Here is a 15,402-nt window from a genome sequence, read left to right as displayed (position 1 = left end):
TGTGTACTCAGAATATTTGCACCAAGTGGAATTTATGTCATCTTTTTTTTTTACATCTTGGTATCATTATTAGATGTGTATATATCAATACCACACATTTGTTATCAATTTAAAGTTCTGTAACAATTTGAAAGCTATTTTTGTGACATGTCATGGTATCCTTAAATGTTTTGTCATATTTTGTAAGTATACATACATGTGTGTTTTCATTGGACAAGAAAACCAACATAACCTTTCTGTAATATATATGTCAGACAAGCATTTTTTTAAGATATTACATGACACACATACTGTAAAGGCTGGCCTGCATCCTAATCATCCTAATCTAACCTGTAACACTGTTTTGTTGTGCTTATAGAGGAGAGAGACAATCTTTTATGTATCAGACAGAAGCAGCTCATCGGGGCCTCATGATGGCCCCCAGACACCAGTTCACTTGATTCATTCATTCAAAGTGGGCTGATTCTGTCCTCTAGTGGTGGATCCTCAGAGCTCATCCGTTTGGCTTTGATTTGCTGCAATTAATCACACAAAACCATCTTGTCTCTCTCTCTTGTTCTGTTGATCACATGAAGTTGAAAACGTGTCACTGGTCGGGGTATTAAAGTAAGAGGGGCCCTGAGAGCGGTGAAGTAATGTGCACACACATATTTGCTGATGAAAATCATGTAATATGCTCAAAATCTCCAGAAGGGCAACTAAATGTACCTTGAGGTTGTTTTCTTAGTAGCTGTTTTCAGAGTCAAGAATAAAGTGTCAACCGCTGCTTTTAAAGTGGAGTATCGTGTTCATGTGGAGTGCTAGCACTCAGCCAAAGTCTATGTGTATAATCGTGATGATGTTGCCAGAGTTATCTCAGTTTGGGCTAATGGCATAAATATGTTACCAGACCTGTGTTTTAAACTGGGTGTGTGAGGTATGAAAACAGTGGGCATTTAAAAGGCGGGTGCATTGTGTTAATTGTTTGGTACCTGTGTTTGGATATCTCAGCCTATGCTGCTTTGATCTTGTTCTATCTTTTATTTTTAATCTGTTTTTGTGAACCCTCCATCGTGTATTGCTGCAATACTACTACTTTTACATCCACATGTAGAGGGACCAGATAACACTGCACCTCCATACTAATCATGATATAATGGAGGTCAATATCTCTACATGCCTTCTTTAACTGTGGCATTGATGACAACCCCCTGGAAAGCCTGAACATTGAACTGTTTTCAAGGGTTCCTCTATCCACCAAAGACAAACATGCAATTATTTCTGCAGAAATAATACAGAAAGTTTAGTCTATGCTAAATCTAAAAAAAACACAAGTGGGCTGAGCCAGTCGATGCTCTGCGTCTGACGGAGGACGCAGGCGTTGTTTTGGAGGAGGAAGTGAAAGGGGAAGACAGGCGCTGGGGGTAGCACATAGTTAGCTCGCTGGGAGACTATAGCCTTGAAGAAAAGTGCCAAATTTACACACCAGCTGTAGATAATCTGCTTCGTCAATTTACGACAAGAGTGCTGTTGGTGTTCACGCAGAGGGCAACATCTTCTCCTCAGAATTTGAAACGTGGTATTGCCAAATTAACGCTAGCTAACGAGTTCAGTGACAGCGAGCTAGCTAGCTAGCTAACGCAACGCCTAGTGAGCCAGTAACGCCAACTGCCCTGAACAACACCAGCTCGTCCGCTCGCCGCCGGATCGATTCCCGTCGATAAAGTCGTCGTTTCGGTTTGTTACAAGTCGAAGGTAAGTTCTCAACACGACAACTGTCTTGACTATATGCATACTATGTGCTCATTCATCAATTCAGCCAGTGTCACGTTAACGCTGTGACGTTAACGGGGCGAATGGTGCAATGTTGTTCGAGAAGCCGGCTGACAAAAACAAGGCCGGCCTGGGGCTCCTCTGGGTCGGCTCCAACGAGGAAGGAGAACCGGGCAGACGAGGTCGGATAAATCGTCGTAAACAACGTGTCAACTGTTGACAGACTGAATATTGTTTTATCTCAATACTTCAGAGGAGTAGGGCGCGTGGGGCATACGACTACCACTTTGTGTGTTTTATTGATCATGTCTCGAGGTGTCATGGTCGACTTGACTCCTGTCAACAGTCTGTCTGAGAGGGACGTCCCGTGTCTCTGCCGGTGTGTTGTCAGGCAGACATCGTGACACCATGTTGTTCTCGTGAAACAGTTTTGGTTATGACTCACACATCACGCAGGTACATGTCCTTTTAGATTATTTGTTTAAAGGAACTTTGTACAACGCCCATTAGCCTTCTTTTAACAACTTTATGTTACCTGCAATCTATTGCTTTCCTTATTCAAGTTGTAACTTTTCCCTCTTACTTCGTTTTCATTGGCTTTCAAAATCATACTTATTACATACAATGTAGATAGAGTATGATGACTGAACTGCTATTAGATAGATAGATAGATACTTTATTCATCCCCAGGGGGACATTTGTTTGCAGCAGCAGCAGCAAAATTAAGGTTTGATGCAATCCTGAAAAACATCAGATGTTCACATTTTACTGTGTAAATGAAGGTAAACAACTAATTTCGAAAGCATCTAGTTAAAACAAAATCTGCACATGATATTGTGTAGCATTTACGCTGTAGTATAGTGCTTTAATCCCACATTATTGTTTACATGATTTGTTTATTGTTTTCTATTCTATCAATATGTTTTATTTTGACTATACGACTCTTCTCTTTTTGTTGACTCTGGTCAAAACATGCATCTTTGTTAGTGCCCATGTGATAAGCAAAAGGTTCAGTGCCTTTTTGCTTATCAAAGGGGCACTAACAAAGATGCATGTTACGTAGCTAACCAGAAAACTTAAATATGGTCTGATTTTATATGTGGAGATCGGTTTGAGCATTGAGAAACTTCTGAAGCAGTCAAAATCTATTTTCAGTCTGGAGTTTGTCTGTGGGTGTGCCTGCATAATCCATATCAGAAGTGATCTGTAAATTCTAGCTGCTTGTGTGTCAGACAAAGAGGGAAATAGGGCCAGACTTTTAATTTAGTACAACACTCGTGAGTCTAATATCAAGTTGTGTAGTGATGGGTAGTTGCCTCAAAGAAAATCATCTTATTGGTGATGCCAATTTTTATATTATGTTTGGTTTATTTTTAGGGAATCGAGCAGAGCAGCATACATTAAACTCCTAATACTATACAGGAAATTAAATAATACCTGGAAGAGATGGTGTTGGTGCAGAATAACTGACTGTTAAGTGAGAGGCATCCACTGATTTCTGAACCTCTTGTCTGAGATGATAGTCATGCACATTGGTGCTTTTATCAATGTCTAAAGCTCTGCTGTTTGTCACAGGTTAAATACCTGAGTTGAGTTTCTAGACTTTAGTGTTGTGCTGTTGTTCATGCTTCTGTCGGCTAATCAGTCACTCGTACTGTTCACATGCTGTGGCTCACAGTATGGTGGCCACTGGAGTGCTGTGCTCGTTCCTTTCAGAGAATATTCAAGTGTACTTTCCAGCTTGGGTTTGTCGTGTTTGTGTTTTTCAAACTTAGTTTCGTAATCTGAATTCATTTTGAGGACTTAGGTTACAAAAAAACTGTTTGAGCTGGCAGATTGGCATGTCTAAAAATGTTTTTGTGCATGATGATGTTTACTTACGTGAAGAGCTGAGAGGAAGTGGTCATGTCTGTTAAACTGTTGTAAAACAGGTTATCGTTCCTCACTGCCAAAAAAGGATGAAAGTAATAATTTGTATTCCCCCAAATCCAGGATTTTTATTTGCAAACAATATTAGACTAACAAATACATTTGCTTATATACTGTAAATACCTACCATATATTATTATGGCCAAAGTGACAGTTTAAACATTTTATCATAGGCTACATATGTTGTATACTCAAACAGCCACGAGCACTTTCACATCACTCCACGCAGAATATCTCATGGCACAAGCAAAATGTAAGCTTTATTTCTTCTTGACAGTAAGCGGGCGGACCCAGTCCCCATTGTATCACTACATTTCTAATCCTCGTTTTTTGATTGGCCAGATAGCACACCCGGCACAGTCGAGGTGATTTTCTCCTTGCGGGCTTCAATAATAGCATATTTTGTAATTCTGCACAAAGTGATGTGAAAGTGCTCGCAGAATTAATTTGCCGGCGCGTCTGTTTGAGTTGCACGCACAGGATTTCTACAAACACACACTAAAACACACACAAGTGCACAGATCTCATTTGTGTTTGTGGATTTTGACATTGATTTACCTTCATATGATGCACACCTTTAGCAGGCTTTCTGAGTGTTTCTTCATTAGCAATATGCTGGACTATTTACTTGGCACAGTTGAGACAAAAGTGTGAAAAAAGATAAAGCAGCCTCAGGAGCAAATCAAGGGAATATCTTCACATTTTGCACAAAGCTCGATTTGGAAGCAATTATGAATTGATTAAAATGTGGTGGTCTAAGGTCACTGTGACCTCACAAAACTCGATTTGGGCCGTAAGTCAAGATGTCATATGCTAATGTATTTTTTTATTTAACTTCCACACAGTTCATTTTGTAATAGGCGTTTACTCCATGAAAAGATAAGTCATTATATGTTTGTCTGCCATGATGAAGGTTGGGAGAATACTGTAGATGGGTTGTCAGAATAAATAATAGGAGGATGGACTAAAGAAGAGCCTCTGTCATCTTTCCATAGCAGACACCAATCAGCTAATTTTATTTTAACAGAACATCAAGGAGTGATATATAATGCATCTCATTGCTTTTTTTCTGTTATTCTACAATTGTACTGTTAACTTCCTCTTGTGAAAAAGCGGTCGTATGAATCATTTCCCATCTGCAATTTAGACATTCTCTAAATGAATCGCATCAGCTAGAGGAGGGTACTATATACTTTACTCACTCATTTAAAGTCTCAAGCGATCACTTCCTTAATTTTGATGAGATATGGAAGAAATGATTCAATCCACTGCTCACCACTGCATTGGAGAGCGTGTGTGCGCGTGCGTGTGTGTGTCCTAGCTAGTGTTGTATTTGAAGTTGTAAATTTTACGTAAACATTTAATCAGAATGATTGAGAGTGTACTAACATCAACACATGCAGTAGTAGGTTTTATTTGTGTTGCGATAGCAAAATCACCAAAAACTGCTCCACTTGGTTTGGAGTTGTAGTACAGAGAAGCAGTCCGTCGTCTAAAGGGGAACTTCCTGGTGTGCATGAAAGAGAAAGAATGATGTGTTCCTCGTGATTTGTCCAACGGCTTAAAAAGCACATGACTGGAATGAGTGGTATTCAAACCTGATTGGTCAAGAGGCATACAACAGATTTACCTTTGTATCAATTTTATTGTCCCTGAACAATAAGAAACAAGGTTTGACTTGCAATGAAGAGGCTAGCAAGGCATTGTCTAGTGCTGTCTGTATGCTGAACTTTTAGTTTTTTCGTCTTTCTGCAGCTGTGGAAAAATGACATCCAGGAAGAAAGTGCTGCTGAAAGTCATCATCCTGGGAGATTCTGGGTGAGTCACAACACGGGTTTCTCTGTAAAAAAAACAGCAAAGGGTATGAAATAATTGTTTGGTTTGTTCTAAAAATTGTTAGGTGGGGGAAAAACCTAAATGCAAAGGTATTATTTGAGTTTTGAGTCAAATCATTGAGACTGTTCTGATTAGTGTTACTCCCTTGAAGGAGTTATTACTCCGTTATACAACTCCGGGCCGAACAGCCTTACTGTTTTTCAACCACAGGTTTTTATCTGCAGACCTAATGAGACATAATCACTGTCATTACCTTTAATGCTAAGTACTGCATGCAAAGACTATTGTATCCAAATACTATCACAAGGACACTTGAGGTTTCACAGCATTTTTTAAAAAAGTTTTACAAATGTTGTGATATTAGGTACTAGAGCTGTGTGATAATGGAAAAAGCTAATGTTTTTTTTTTTTTATTATTTCCTCTTCTGACTATGTGACAATGTTTTGACTGTGACATGTTCCTAAATTTAAACTATAGCGTGGTAATGTTTTCTTCATGGCTAAACAAAATGTCAACAGCAAAGTGAAAATGATGGCCAAGAGAGTGAAAACATTTACTGTTCTGAAAGTCAGGAAATTGCATAACTTGACAATATTGGAGCCTTTCAGACTTTAAGAATGGGAGATTATGCCACAGTATATTATGAAATTACTAACTAAGATCCCAGACAGTATCGCTCACAAGATTGGACCTCTACAGTGCAGCTACAGTGCAGTATAAGATATTTAAAAAGTCCAAGGTTTAACTGAATTTATTGTCCCTTTAACCCCTTAAACCTCTTCAGACCCAACATCTTCAGCAAAGATGGCAGCCTCTGACTCATATTCTCTATGTGGCCAAAACACATGCATCTGCTTCTTTATTCTTGTTTACAATCATTTACATAATATGTTCAGAAATATCCAACATGTATGGGAGCTGACAAAATAGGTCACGCTTAAAATGTATTACTGTGGGGGAAAAAGACACGGTCAAAGATGTGGTGCACCTAAATGAAGAAGTTGAGCATAACAGTACAACCAATGTAAAAGGTTAGTCTGGAGCCAAGCACTGAATAGTTTAGGGCATTGATCTATTTACGCCTCCTGCATGTACCGATCAATGCTCTACCACCCACACAGATCATTCAGTTATTGCACTGATTAGGGATCAGATTAAATTAGCTGGAGCCGGTTTCAACCTATGGCTTTATAGGTGACAGGGAAAACTGATAATCTCATTGTAATTTCAGGGTAATTGGCATTATCACATGATTGAAGTTGTTAAACTTGGAAGGTGGTGAGAGAAATCAATTTGTCTGTAATGCGTCTTGGTTGCATTTATACTTATTTGAGATGACATGGACATCCGATTCTTTCAAGACGCATGAAACGATTAAAAAGTGTACATAGACTCTTAATTAAACTAGGTAATCTAATTACTGCCCATTTCATACAAACTCGACCTGTACCACCTTTTTTATTTTTGCACTTTGTCTAGCATCTACAGCATCTGTTACCCTGCTGTCTCTTGTCTTCTGTTCTCAGTGTTGGAAAGACCTCTCTAATGAACCAGTATGTGAACAAGAAGTTTAGTAACCAGTACAAAGCTACAATAGGAGCAGACTTCCTGACCAAGGAGGTGATGGTGGACGATCGGCTCGTTACAATGCAGGTACCGTACACGTTCAGCTGGAAAGGTTACATCTGGGAGCATTCAACTTGTATTTGTTCTTTTACTAGACACATACCACAGCATCAGTAATTTGCATTATTTCCACAGTTATTTGTCGCAGTCGTCTCAACTGCTTCTGTGATTTTGTCCATTTACTAAAGATGTTGTCTCCTCGTGGTTATCTAGATCTGGGACACAGCTGGTCAGGAGAGGTTCCAGTCTTTGGGTGTTGCGTTCTATCGTGGAGCCGACTGCTGCGTGCTGGTGTTTGATGTGACCGCACCCAACACCTTCAAGACACTCGACAGCTGGAGGGATGAGTTCCTGATCCAGGCCAGCCCTCGAGACCCTGAGAACTTCCCCTTTGTGGTGCTCGGCAACAAGATTGACTTGGAGAACAGACAGGTTGGTGTTGGTGGACAACGGCTCCATGTGGACCTCATTTTATTTTCACACTATGCTGCAATTATTTATATTTTATATGGACAAATGTTCATTGTTAATGGCTATTGAGAGCGATGTTGAAATCCTTCTCAGCACAACAGCGTGCTGGTTTCGGTGGCTGATGAACAGAAGGAATGAGAACTGAGCCCTCAAAGACTTAAGTGGACATCACAGTTATAAGCGAGTGAAGTGTACGCAGGCTCAATCTTAGAGCACTTAGTGAAAACACAGCTGCCACTTTATCTTCGGCAACTTAATTTCTATTTGTAAAGTTTAAGGCTCAAAGTCGTGTAGGTCAGTAAAGATCCGTGTTTATTACTCCCTCGAGTATGGCTCAATAATAGCATATTAGTAGTGTTTGATAGAACAAAGAACTTGGCACAGTGCTAGCTGGTAGATCTTGCCATCTTTTTCTGTGTCTCCAACATCTGTGGCCAGAGGCTTATGTTTTGTGTTCGTCCGGTCCATTCTCATGAACACGATTTCTCAGAAACACCTTTAAGGAATTTCTTCAACTTTGGAGATCTGGAAATGTGAATGAACTTTCTGAGCTTAAAAACTGAAAAGAAAAAAAACCTTAGTTCCAATGTTATCGCGGGTAGTTTGCAATGCGCCCTGAATCCAAATGGTTAAATCCTACTTCTTGTGTGTCTTGGAGGCCAATGGAAGATGACATGGAGCACCTTTACAGGTTACAGGATCTGATCTACTCCAAGATTTCACTCAAACAATCAAGAAAGAAACTTATTACTGAAGTAATCTCCACCTCCCAATCTTCACTCTCCCGTTTTTCATAGCGATTCACAGAACATGCGTCATTCCCATCAAATAAAATTAAATCTTTACCATCACCAAACTGCATCATATGCACTCAAAATATGTTGGGTATTTTCATACGGTGTGGGAGTGCACAAAGGTTGCAGAGTTCTAGGAGAGGGTTTCAGAGATGCTATTGTCCAAAACTATTTCTTACTTGCCAGAAGTTATGTTACCTAACGACAGCTCCAATTTAGTCGTATAGACATAATGGAGCATAGACGCGTTTGGCTAGCTGGCATCTCTTAAGAGTCGATAAGGATGGACATTGCAACTTAATTTTTTTATCTGGAAATACTTCTTATGGTGTACAATGGTCTTAAACTACCTCACTCAAAAGAGAACAATGTGAAATAACATTAAGTTTAACATCTCTGACTTCATTATGTTTTTATTTATTTTTGTGGAAAGATCCATCCTTGTATATTCCAGCTCACTGTATTCATGCATCTCTTCATACATGCAGGTAACCACCAAAAGGGCTCAGGCTTGGTGTCAGAGTAAGAACAACATCCCCTACTTTGAGACCAGCGCCAAAGAAGCCATCAATGTAGAACAGGCATTCCAGACAATTGCACGCAACGCCCTCAAACAAGTGAGTTAAAGTTGCTGGAAATGAGAAACAGTGCAGACGTGTGCTTTTGTTATTTGAATATTTTAAGGCAGTGATCGCTAAATTATTTAAAACCCAGTCTTAATGACTTAGTTATATTTTCTCCCATTCTGATTTTATTTTTATTTTTTCTGCTGCCTTTCAGGAAACAGAGGTGGAGTTGTATAATGAATTCCCAGAGCCTATAAAACTGGATAGGAATGACAGAGCTAAACCTTCAGCAGAAAGCTGCAGCTGCTGAGGGACAACTTGGACCATCTTCTCTCTTGGCTTTCTGAAACACCCTGTCACCGGTTACATCACCTGCACCTTGCTCCCTGGAAGAGGACTTCCTCCTTCACGCCACTGTTTATTCCATCGACACAAACCCTCACGCAGTACACTGCACATGGATGTACCCCCACCCCCATGCAGTACACCAATTAATACACTAGCGTACACTCGCTGATAAATCCAATGCCCAAAGATCACACGAGAGAAGAATGACACCCCTTCTGACCACAGAGTCCCTGACTTGATCGTGAGTGATCTCCTGTCCAGCTCACCCATTTTTCTGACTTTGGCCCCTGACTCTCACACTGAGGGGGAAAGATGAAGCCATGTTCAAAGAGTACAATTGGAAACTCTAGATAGCCTGGCTGAAGCGCTGTAATGTGAGATGATGTTTGCTAATCTCAGCATCCCAAGTATCTTATTCTCTCTTTATGTTTTCTTTTTGCTTTCTATTGCCTGTCTGTTAAACGATAATCAAGTTGAACTATATATACATATATATATTTTAATTGGCTGATGTTATTTCTTAAGCCTGAAAAACAAACGTTTTTTGCACTTTCTTTTCATGTTTTTGCCTTTTTAAATATTATAGAGGGATGACTGATTTTGGACAACATCTGCTACCACATGCGTTTTGGTAAGCTTCAAATGATACGCCTCCTCACTCGTTTTTCCTGTCAAAAATGTCCCCTGAGAATCTGTTGAACACTATGGTGATGGTACTGCCTTTTCCCTTCCAGTTTGTGTGTTAATGGGTTTATAATGGCCTCACACTGCAGAAGAAATGTTCCTAAGTACACATTAAGTAAAAGCTGATAACGCAGTCACGGTGTAAAACATGGATTCATTCCTTGATATATTAATATTTGCCTTTTATGTAACATTACTTGTTCTGCTACTATTACTGCTGTATATGTTATGTCCTTCATCAGACATCTTTCAACGCTATGGAATTATTATACGTGTCACCAACACCGCATACACCTGTCTTCTGTCATGTCTTTGTTATTGCTGTTCTCTCTATCTGCTTGTAGCTCAGGTCGGCTAAGTACTTCATATTTTTAACGGATTGTGCATTACGTTGTATAGATGGTAAAGGTAAATAGCAGATGGATCCAACTGAAATGGATGTTCTCGCTTCCATTCAAAGAAAAGATCCAACGTGTTGCCCAGGTATTACTCTTTCTTTCTCCTTATAGAATAAAATCACTGCAATGCCAATGATGTTGTCAAAGAAAATTGGAACGTCAAATAATAAAACTCTTGAATATATCAATGGTGTAGCATTATGTGTCTCAATTTGTGTTTGACTGTGAGGTTAATCTCATTATTTATAGCTGTGCTGTTACTGATGTGAGATATATTCTGTGTCAAAGGCCAACAGCCCCTTTTCTCAGCAAACCTTTCTGATTGTCATAGCAGGAAACCTATTGATAATATTGTCTGCATTCCATTTAGATGAGCTAGTTCCAAGGCCCTGGTTTGTGTATGCTGGCTCACTGGTATGACTTACTGGTATGACTTACTGGGACACTTGATGAAAGTGAGTCATCAATGTTACTCCCATGTGTTTCCTGCTATGACAATTAAAAAATGTCTTTCATGAAAAAGGTCTTCCCATGGATGTTCAAGATGAATCTGTTATCCTGCACTTTGTCTAACTATTGAATTTAAAGTCAACATTGGCAGTAATTAGAAATACTGAGGTTATTAGTCCAGAATCCCCCATCACAACTTCATACTTGAGAAACGTATGACAATCCAGTGCCATTAACAAAACTGCACAATATGGTCTAAGTGGGTTTTTAGAATTTAAAGGTTTTTTTTGTTTGGATTGCAACGTTTTATAAGTGTCCCTACAGAGAGCTACATTTCTGTAGATGCATAATCTGTGGCATGTTTATACTTGAGAAAAGTAATTCTGGCACACAGCTAAGCACTGGCATCTAAAAAGAAAACCTGACTCATCTCAACGTCCTTCAATTGTTAATTTCATAATAATTTAACTATGTGCAAGCCTAGTACTCAAACAACCTCAAACTGAAAAGTTAAATAACCTGTTCAACAAATATTTGATTAGAGTAATAAGCAGGTAGACTGGTATTGCACGTTTTGTCTCCAATGCTATTTATTCTGTGAAAGGAAAAAACGGAATTATTCGGTTTTTTCTTTCATTATAGTATTACTGAAAAGCTCACATTTTAATGACAGGGAATTTTGAAATATCGGTGTTTTATTTTTCATCTTGCTAATTGTGCCTAAAACCTGAATCCCCTCGGAGGCGGAGTTGAGTTCCGGTATGTTCTCGGAAAAACCCTGACCGACAAGTGCAGCTACTTCCGCCTTTAGCCGCGTCCATCACACAGAGAAATGGTAAGAGACATTTAGACGTAATGTGCTGATAAAACCGACAGAGTTAAAACGTTACACATACCTGACCTTGCTGACACGAGCCCGGCTTCTCGGTGACGCTTCGTACACGCGGGAAGCCGCGGCTCGTGTTTCATTTCGGCTTATTTGGAAGAGCTAAGCAGGTAGTTAGCTAGCCAGCATGCTAACGCTAGCTAGTCTGTTTCCAAGCAGAATTATTATTATTATAGAATTATCATTCGAGATAATACATCCACACTGCGTCACTGTGCAGTCATGTGTTATTATGATTGACCTTAGCTCCTCAGTAACATGGCTCAGTAATGATGGACACATCTGTGGAACCAGCTAACTCTGGACCCAAATTAACTGATACACTATGTGATGCTGTGCTGCCCTGTCTGGAGCTGTGTAGTCCATCATGTGTAGTTTTTTAGGGACATTTTGCAGATTGTCGTGGAATCATATAGTTTTATGTTTTACATGACAAAGTGCTTCAGGTCGAGTACAGAAACAAATTAGGTTTAAAACAAGATGGAAAGATGTTTGAGTAAGTTCTTTGCATACGCCATGTCCAGGGATAAACACTGGTCTCACACTCAGCACTTCCACATGTGCATCTATACACACTCTACTACTGTATGACATACAGTATGTGTGTGTACATAGTGTATGTACACACACACTGTCTGTACACACACACACACTCATACTGTATGTACACATACATAATACACCCACCAAGTGAGAAGTTGATCAGATGAGTGGTTGTTTACAGAATCAAAGAACAGACATGCATACACAGACAGAGACTACTCCCATTTTCGTTAGACATATTTCTGTATACACATATATTCTTCTACTGTCAGGACAGGCAATGCAGTTATATATTTGTACGTTAATCTGAACCCAAGTTTTGTGAGATCTGGTATATAGAGTTAGACAGATTTTGTATTCATGTTGTTGATAGTATTTCAGTAAGTGGCTATACTTCTTTATAAATCCAACAGACCCAATCTTTTTATTTTTTTTTTAAGTGTGGCTGAATGTGAGTTGCTACAACTATCCACTAACTGGAGTTTGTCTCATAGCGAAGTAGTCTTCTGGTGGTCGGTAGGGCGACACAAAATAATTATTATCTCATTTCCCCCACTTTGAATGATAAACAAACTTTAACACAGATGTACTCAGACTCTATTCCTTCATCGTGATTGCCTGTGTCTTTTGCACGTGATTGCCTGTGCCAGGCTGCTGCTTGTGTAACAACTGACACAGTGCGGCATTTCCATGCCCAGTGTGAACCCTGCATTACAAGACGAGCCGGGGCTCGCGGTTTAGCATGCTCATAATCCTCATAATCTCTGTTATCTGAATATATTATATAGTGGAACGAGAGGGATGTCTAAATATGGTTTTGTGTTAAAAGCAATTTCCTGGCACCATAGAATTAAGAAGAATTTCTGGTTGGGTCATGGAAAGTCTCAACAGAAACAACTAGAAGCACTCTAGGTTGAGACGTAAAACAGTCAATGCCCTGTAGACTGTAGACTCATCAGGTGAAGGCCAGTCGTACCTGCCCCTAGATTCAGACATTCTTCTTTAGGAATGTTTCTCATCTCCTCTTTCTCGCTTCCCTCCCTCAGACGGCTACCTTGCGCCCATATCTCAATGCCGTTCGTGCTACCTTGCAGGCCGCCCTCTGCCTGGAGAATTTCTCCTCGCAAGTGGTGGAGAGACACAACAAGCCAGAGGTGGAAGTGCGGTGAGTCTGTCAACGCAAACATGTAGTATGACCTGTGAGCGGTGAACAACACCCAGCAGTGCATGCAATTTGAGTTTCACCTCTACCTGCCAGTTGACTGATAGTGTAACCAAATGAATTGTGTGTTTCTCTCGCTTATAGAAGTAGTAAAGAGTTGCTCCTCCAGCCTGTGATCATCAGCCGTAATGAGAAGGAGAAAGTTCTGATCGAGGGCTCCGTCAACTCGGTCAGAGTCAGCATCGCTGTCAAGCAGGTCGGTCAGGCTGCTGTCTGGGTGCCAATGGTTGTGTTTAGTACCCAATACAAAACGGGTGGTTGCTGAGCAATTAGTGAGGAATATGATTGATTTAAAGATTAGAACTGTATCTGTAATCCTGACCAATTTTCAATATTCTGCTGCTGCAGGCAGATGAGATTGAGAAGATTCTGTGCCATAAATTCATGCGTTTCATGATGATGAGAGCGGAGAACTTCTTCATCCTGAGGAGGAAACCAGTGGAGGTAAGTGTGCGTTGAAAGTGTGTCACATTTACGGGGTCTCCACATATACTTATTCAGTGATGGAAAATCCTTCAAAATAGCCTGATAAGCAATACATTGTTGTGTAAAAGATAATGTGGGAAAGCAATATGTTTAATATTGACTGTTGGAAACATAACAAATAGTTAATATAGTGTCCTGAATTACCTTGAATGGTTAGGGCTATGCTTCAGTTAGTGGAGAAGAGAGCAGAAACAAAACAATGTCGACAGTTTCCTTTTTATATTTATTCTACAAATGTTTCCTCAAATATTCCGAAAAAAAGATTTGTCGCAAGTAGTGGGAACCTTGTTTTACATTAGCATCAGTTATTGCTGTTTAAAGTTTAACATCCTCTTTTTTTTTTTTCTCCATCTTCATTTCGCAGGGCTATGACATCAGTTTTCTCATCACCAACTTTCACACGGAGCAGATGTACAAACACAAACTGGTGGACTTTGTCATTCATTTCATGGAGGAAATTGACAAGGAGATCAGTGAAATGAAGCTGTCCGTCAACGCCAGGGCTCGTATTGTTGCCGAAGAGTTTCTAAAAAATGTAAGTCGTAGTTTATCTCAATTCTTCTGTGTTTAAATGCTTACATTGATGCAGCATTATGAACAAGTGGTTTAGTTTTAGCATTTTCTTTTTACCTTTAGTGTCTGTGTTTTATATGGTAGGACTTTGGTTCATGTCATGTATCATGCTATTATTTTTGGGCTATAATGTTCTTAATGTTGGAGGGGATTGAAGTTACATTATTAGTAGAAAAAAGTGTATATGATTTCTTCTTTCTTTTAGATTTACTGCAGCTTAGACATTGCTTTTTTTTTAATTTACTCTTGCAGTTCTGAAAGAGAGGGAACACCGGGGAAAACATTTCTTTTGCAATCTTGGCCGTCACTGGAGCCTTCACATCACAGAGCAGAGAGGAGGGAATCCAATCAGCCACGACAAGTTGAAAAACATAAGACACAAATGGGGTTTGGCCCTTTAACCTTAACATGCCCTGTTGCCCAAAAATATAGTTTTTTGTACATAATGAGTTTTTCGCACCAGATATTCATTTCTGCCTTTTAGAACATTAGAAGTCAGGGCAGGTCCTTTTAAAAAAGCAATTTGTAATCAATATTCATGAGCACAGGGTAAAATGGATTTCATTTTAAATGTTTTTTTTAATATATATATATTATATGAACATAAATTTAATTTAGCTATGTTTTGTTATGACTGACTTTAAACAACGAGGGCAATCAATTGGTGCATGTTTCTTGTATTAGTCCAAAAGTCCACAGAATAAATCCTATTGTAGATGGAAATAATTAAAATAAATATACTTGCTTAAAGTGAAGATAAATAAAGAGCATTATTCTTTGTATTATTGTGTGTTTTTTGTGGGGGGGGGGGGGGGTTATGTCATGAAGAGCAGCTGT

General features: G+C 39.4%; 2 protein-coding genes across 2 annotated transcripts; both read left to right on the top strand.

Moving 5' to 3' along the window:
* The first annotated feature begins 1,427 nt into the window (after nucleotides 1-1,427).
* Nucleotides 1,428-10,583, top strand: LOC306736908 (ras-related protein rab7-like). The gene is made up of 6 exons (XM_079218595.1): nucleotides 1,428-1,734; nucleotides 5,437-5,499; nucleotides 7,045-7,171; nucleotides 7,358-7,576; nucleotides 8,898-9,026; nucleotides 9,190-10,583. The coding sequence occupies exons 2-6, from the start codon at nucleotides 5,447-5,449 to the stop codon at nucleotides 9,283-9,285; spliced, it is 624 nt and encodes a 207-aa protein (XP_079074721.1). The 5' UTR covers nucleotides 1,428-1,734; nucleotides 5,437-5,446; the 3' UTR covers nucleotides 9,286-10,583.
* Nucleotides 10,584-11,598: 1,015 nt separating this feature from the next.
* On the top strand, nucleotides 11,599-15,341 carry arpc4 (actin related protein 2/3 complex, subunit 4). Its single transcript, XM_079218619.1, has 6 exons — nucleotides 11,599-11,690; nucleotides 13,331-13,449; nucleotides 13,591-13,702; nucleotides 13,855-13,950; nucleotides 14,357-14,527; nucleotides 14,818-15,341. Exons 1-6 carry the CDS (start codon nucleotides 11,688-11,690, stop codon nucleotides 14,821-14,823), a joined length of 507 nt encoding a protein of 168 aa, XP_079074745.1. The 5' UTR covers nucleotides 11,599-11,687; the 3' UTR covers nucleotides 14,824-15,341.
* The last annotated feature ends 61 nt before the right edge of the window (nucleotides 15,342-15,402 follow it).

This window comes from Taurulus bubalis, assembly GCF_910589615.1.
Source record: "Taurulus bubalis genome assembly, chromosome: 5".
In the NCBI taxonomy this organism is placed as follows: domain Eukaryota; kingdom Metazoa; phylum Chordata; class Actinopteri; order Perciformes; family Cottidae; genus Taurulus; species Taurulus bubalis.
The sequence above is the reverse complement of the archived record's forward strand: the minus strand, read 5'-3'. Positions and strand labels throughout refer to the sequence as shown.